This window comes from Gobius niger (genome assembly GCF_951799975.1).
Source record: "Gobius niger genome assembly, chromosome: 6".
Classification (NCBI taxonomy): Eukaryota; Metazoa; Chordata; class Actinopteri; order Gobiiformes; family Gobiidae; genus Gobius; species Gobius niger.
The window spans coordinates 25,246,529-25,252,739 of record NC_136857.1 but is presented as its reverse complement, the minus strand read 5'-3'; the positions used below and the strand labels follow the sequence as shown (position 1 = coordinate 25,252,739).

Sequence of the window (6,211 nt, the reverse complement as noted above, 5' to 3'; positions counted from 1 at the left end):
AATCCTGCCTCATGTTGCGGTTCACACAAGACATTTTTTGCAACAGCTTTTTCCAGAGAGTCAGAGGTTGCGTAATGTTTGTGGTATATAAGGTCATACCGCCTTTGCTCTGCCCAATCCCGTCAGACCTTAGAAGCTAAGCAGGGAAGGGCCTGGTCGGTACTTGGATGGGAGACCGTTTAGTAACACCAGGAAGCCTAGTGAATGTAGTGCGTGAGTGAGTGAGTGGTGGTGGTCGGAGGGGCCGATGGCGCAGACTGGTCGCCTCGCTTCCGTCAGTCTACCCCAGGGCAGCTGTGGCTACAATAGTAGCTTACCACCACCGAGTATGGAGTGAATGAATAATGCAATGTAAAGCGTCTTTGAGTGTCCAGAAAAGCGCTATATAAAACCAATGCATTATTATTATTATAAGAAAGTTGTTTTGAAGAAGTCGGAGTAACTGACTATGAAACTATGAAAATTGCTCACTGTGTTGGTGGTGGTAAGTTTAGAGCAAAAATCAAGTATTAAAATTTGCACTTTACTATATATTTGCAAGTTCTGATATGAATTAAATATATTGGAAATTGCGCTTAATGCCGTGAAGGTTGTATGGTTAGGGTGGTAAGGGTTTCGGGGGAAATTATTCTCTTTCATTTAAGTTTCTCTCCCTGAAATTGTTTACTCATAAATAATTCATTTATAAATTGGAGAATTTCAACCAAACATCACTGTTTTTAGATCACCTAGTATATAAATAACTTTTGGCATTTTTGAAAAATTGAAAATTCGGCAATGTCACATATTCATTTTAGCAGAAATGTTTGTGTACACTCAGTTTTACAGAAGATAGACAAAGATCCTTAGGCCTTATTTGTACCCAAGCACTTGACGGAGAAGGAGATTTTTTTTAAAGTAGTTTTCTCAACTGAAACTCCTAGTTCTGAACTACTAAGTCCTGATGACGACAAAAGAGCTATATTCCAGTATAGCAAAAATTGTGTTTATTTTTTCTTATGTTGAATATGATTGTGCATGCCCATATCCCACTGTTGAGTAAAAGAGACAGGCCCTAACAGGTAAATCTACAAGCTGTTGTAATACACTACGAATACTATGGGAAGCTACATTAAAAGGGATTCAATAGGATATTTGCACAAAATCGCAATAGCGTGTGTAATTATGGCTTGCAAACCACTGATTATGTTTACTTTGCTTAATTTTTATTACATATGATGTTTGATTCCAATTAAAAAATCTGTAAGATCAATAAAGTATCATCTTATCTTATCTTATCTTAAAAGGAGGATAATGTTGAAATTGTTCTCCAAACTATAGGAGCTGTACTACAAAACAGAATCATGAATTATGGATTCTATATTGGCTTAATTTACTTAATTAAAGTGATGTTGATAACAGAATATAAAAAATTGACAGTAACTCTTTTTTTTGATTATGTATTTATTTGTTGCAGCAAATGTCAGCTGGAAAACAATCAACATCCTAGTTACTGGTCATCACCTGAAAGAAAAACATATGGCTTTAAGATTTACAGTAAACGGAAGAGCTTCACAATACATAACGTTTTACTTAATGTTCTATATTCTAACTTTTTTAGACAAATTTTGTCTTCTTAAAATGTGTTTGGGTTGTTATAACACTTGAATTACTGGACAAACTAACAAATGTTTTATCGATCCAATGTTGCAATTCTTTAAAAATCTGTTCCTATGTATGTTGGATTTCGCCAGGGTTGCCCTTTGTCTCCAGTTCTGTTCGTCTTTACATTTAAAAGCACAGTATCCATTCCTGGAGACCACCAAATCTTCCCTTGAGTGGACACCTCTGAGGAGCTCAGAGAGGAGTCACCTTTGAAAGTTTGCCAATGTCCATATGTTCTGAGACTTAACGCAATATTGCTTTGTTCTCATATTTGTGAAGTCTTTTTTGGGTCAAATTGATACTTTTTCTTTCAGTCTCTGTTGTGTCTTTAGCTCATTGGCTATGTTGTCAGCCACACAGAAGCATTCAAACATTGATATTTCAACAAACCTATTGCCCTTAAAGTAAGTTTTAGTGAAGATTCCACTCACATTATCGATCCAGGACATGTAGGCGCTGACTCTCGTGAACACCGTGGGCTTCCTGCGATAGTCACAGCCGAAACTGGAGCCAAAACTGACCACACCGTGGATCTCCCAGGAACCAGCAGAGTTTTGACAGTTCAGAGGACCACCCGAATCTCCCTGAGGACAGACAAGTGGAGGTGGGGAGCAATACGTTGCCGTTCTTTTACCTGTGGGTATTACAGAACTATGTACAGCCTTAATGATCTGCTGTATATGGTTATTTTTATACAAGAACGCGTCAATATTCAAACGCCCTGAAATGTTTTGTGATTTATAACAGTTAAAAAATGTGCCAAAGCTATCATTAAGAAAATAAATAAATAAAAAACATAACCATTGAGCCCCATTAATGTAAAGCAATGTGTAGTGAGATGAATCGAACGTTTTGAATGGCTGTTGCCCAGAAGTGCATGTTTGTGACTTACGCTGCAGCCGCCCCGCTTTCCGTCCCCTCCGGCGCAGATCATGTTGGTGGTGACCATGCCACCCATCCAGTCCGGTGTGGAGCAGGTGGCATGGTCCACCACAGGGAGAAGAGCCTGCTGAAGGATGTCTGCCATGGGGCCGATAGCTGCACAGGCACAAGGCAAGTTCATAATCAGTGCACATAACACAAATCACCTTCATACTTTCAACACATCCGACTTCTGAGCCCGGCAGCCAGGAGTCTAGTGGTTAAGGCTGCCCCACACTTAACAGTACATGCATTCAGTCTTCATGTGTCGAGGGTTGGAGTCCTGGCTCTGAATCAAAATCCTCACTGCAAATGAATTCCCTCCACAATGACAATCCATTACTTAACTGTCTGTGCTTTTAAAGACAAGTTTTGTTTTAAAGCAATCGCATTACAAAATGAGTCAATGTGGTCCATGAAAATGCACTGGAGGAAAGAAAATCTCTGACAGACGGACTTTTCCATGGGAAGAACACAATGAGAGAGTGCTTTTTTTCAACATTGAACTGTTTGGCCATAGACCTGGGGTTCCTAAACTTTTCGGGCCATGACACTAGAGCTGAAACGACTAATCGATTAATCGACGACTAATCGATTATTGAAATTGTCAACAACTATTTTAGTAATCGATTAATCGTTTTCTGGTTCACACAGACTCAAATAGAGCATAACTGACATGAAAATGTATTATTTTTGATGAAAATCTACTTTGTTTTTCATAGTAAGGGTCTGTAGTTTTTTGTATATTGTAAATTTCATAAATATCCGTCTGTGTCTCATCCAATCAGAAGCAGAATTAGCGCCAAGAGCCTCCAATAAGCATTCACTTTAAGTTTCCTCCATCAACACGTCCTCAAGCGACGCCACTTTAGCTTTATGTGATTTTTTTTTTTTAATCCAAATTTCCTACACCATTCACATTCAAGCGATCGATTAATCGTAAAAATACTCGATAGATTAATCAATGACAAAATAATCGTTAGTTGCAGCCCTACATGACACCCAAAAGGCTCAGACCCACCCCCCACTGTAAAACGTAGTTCGCGTTTATAATATTCTTAGGAACAAAACATTTCAAATCTGGTTAATTAATGTTTCCTTTGGTTTTATCTCTTGATGCTTGGCCAAATTTCACACACACAAAAAAGACAAGAAAAATACATCCAATTCATCCCGGCGAACCCCTGCCATAGGACTGTCAAATTCAATCAAGAGTGACACTGGGCAAGACCTCCCCAGAGTCGGGCAGACAGGCAGGTTTGATGGCGTCTGTGAAGGTCACAGGGGTGGACAGCTTGATCAGGGCGATGTCATTGCTGCGTAAAAATAAAATAAAATGCAAATTCAGTTTCCTTTGAATAGACTTCTGTCATGATTTCAATCAGATTTCAACATTTGTTTTTTTTTACCGGATCTTCCAGGAGTCATAGTCGGGGTGCACGATCATCTTGGCAGGTTTGATGGCGATAGAATCAGGCTCGTTCTTGTTCCTCATGCTGTGCTTGCCCAAGTAAATCCTGTAGGTTTTGTCTCTGCTCACACGCACACACAACACACAACACACAACACACAACACACACACACAACACACATCAGATGACACACATAAACTGGGAAGCCAGAATTCATGTATTTCCTTTTACATTAAAGCCTAATTAATAAGGATTTTAAATGCATAGTCTGAATTTTCGACACACCCATATATATTTTAAAGTAAGTCTTGTTTACCTGATAAGATAAAAAGTACTACATAATAATAACAGTAGCTCTGTAATAGTGTATGATATGAAAGTTAAAACAATTTATTTCTGGTGTATTGTGCATATCAGTGCATTATCATGTTCAGGTTCAATGAAGAGTGCCTCTAACCTCTTACCACCCACCTAAACCAAATGCATTCTGTCCTCATCGGCTATTATGTAGCACTCATTTGAAATTTATTTTTTTCAATTTTGGTCACATTTTTGTTAAGTTTTTGTAATTTTTTTGTTGAGTTTTTGTCACATTTTTGTTGAATTTTTGTTACTTTTTTGTTGAATTTTTGTCACTTTTTGGTTGAGTTTTTGTCACTTTTTGGTTGAGTTTACAATACATCCTCGTTTTCTTCTCATTTTTTGTGGCTGTTTTGGTGCTGGGAAAACCCAAGAAGCTTTTTGATAAGGGTAAACCAAACTGGAGAAAATGGAATCCCTTCAGGTGGGAGTTAAGAGGTTAAGAAAGCTATGCTAATGTGTTAAGGTCTGTAATGTGAATGTGGCAAATAAGTGTATTCCTGGTTAAGTAAGTAAGTGCTTTTTTGTCATTGTACAAGTGTACAACAAAATAGTGTTCAGGTGCGCTGCGACTGAGCCTCTCTCTCCAGTTAGTTTTTTATTGCTGAAACAGCAGGTTAGCAAGACACAAAGAAAGTAAGACAATTGCTAATTTACAATGAACAAATGAGCAAAAGTTTATATTATATCATTTGGGGATCAATGAATTTGTCTGCCTCTACGCCCGTGTAGGTTTAAGTACGACCTACAAAGGCTATGACCGTGTGCATATCTGCCCCAAGACTTCTGCATCAAATAAAGCAACATACAGTTTTTATAATCTTATCCAGGTATATTTTGGGTAAACACTTCGATATTGTTGACTTTGATGTAATTTTTTGGTCATGAGGTTTTGTCACATTTTGTTTTCTTTTTTGTTTTCTTTGTTTTTCATCACTTTTTTGTCGAAAATGTGCTCAGTTAAGGCGGGAGTTAACAGGTTAAAAGTCACGCCACTAATTAAGATGAAGATGTATATTTAAAGTGTATTAACAATGACTTTATGGTAAGAGTTGATGGTTGGAAGTTTGCAAAAAGCTGTATAAAAATGACAACGGGATTTTCATTATTTCATTGTATCGCCTCTGCTGCCGTTACTGCACTCACACATATAAACATTACATAAAGATGACTGCATGGCCATACGAATCCAATGCAGTGGGCAGCAGTCAGGACCCACTGGCTGGAGATCAGGGTACCTCCACAGGTGTGGTACCAGTTCCCACTGGGAGCATTGTACTGCAGCGACACCTAGTGGAGATTATAACAAGGAGAATTCTTAAGTAAAATGATACAAATGTATGGCTCGAAATGTGAAAAGTCGAAGGGCAATAGTTTTTACAGACTTCAGGAGGCATCCGGAACAGATGCCCGAGCCACCTCAGCTGCTCCTTTTGACGTGAAGGAGCAGCGACTCTACTCCGAGCTCCTCCCGGGTAACTGAGCTCCTCACCCGATCTCGAAGGGTGCGCCCAGCCACCCTGCGAAGGAAACTCATTTCGGCCGCTTGTATTCGCGATCTTGTCCTTTCGGTCATGACCCAAATCTCATGACCATAGGTGAGAGTGGGAACGTAGATCGATCGGTAAATCGAGAGCTTTGCCCAGACTCAGCTCCCTCTTCACCACGACAGACCGATACAGCGACCGCATCACTGCTGACGCTACACCGATCCGTCTGTCGATCTCACGCTCCATCCGTCCCTCACTCGTGAACAAGACCCCGAGATACTTGAACTCCTCCACTTGAGGTAAGGACTCCCCACCGACCTGAAGGGTCATATCCATATCAAATACATGTGCGCCAGCTTTCATTGTTAAAGTGGGGGCATAATG

At 39.5% G+C, this 6,211-nt stretch overlaps 1 protein-coding gene across 1 annotated transcript; it reads right to left on the bottom strand.

Annotated features, from left to right (window-relative positions):
* Nucleotides 1–1,422: 1,422 nt before the first annotated feature.
* LOC306964174 (chymotrypsin-like elastase family member 2A) lies at nt 1,423–2,672 on the bottom strand. The gene is made up of 3 exons (XM_079558116.1): nt 2,537–2,672; nt 2,076–2,228; nt 1,423–1,503 (listed from the first exon to the last, which is right to left on the bottom strand). Exons 1-3 carry the CDS (start codon nt 2,669–2,671, stop codon nt 1,486–1,488), a joined length of 306 nt encoding a protein of 101 aa, XP_079414242.1. The 5' UTR covers nt 2,672; the 3' UTR covers nt 1,423–1,485.
* Nucleotides 2,673–6,211: the final 3,539 nt, after the last annotated feature.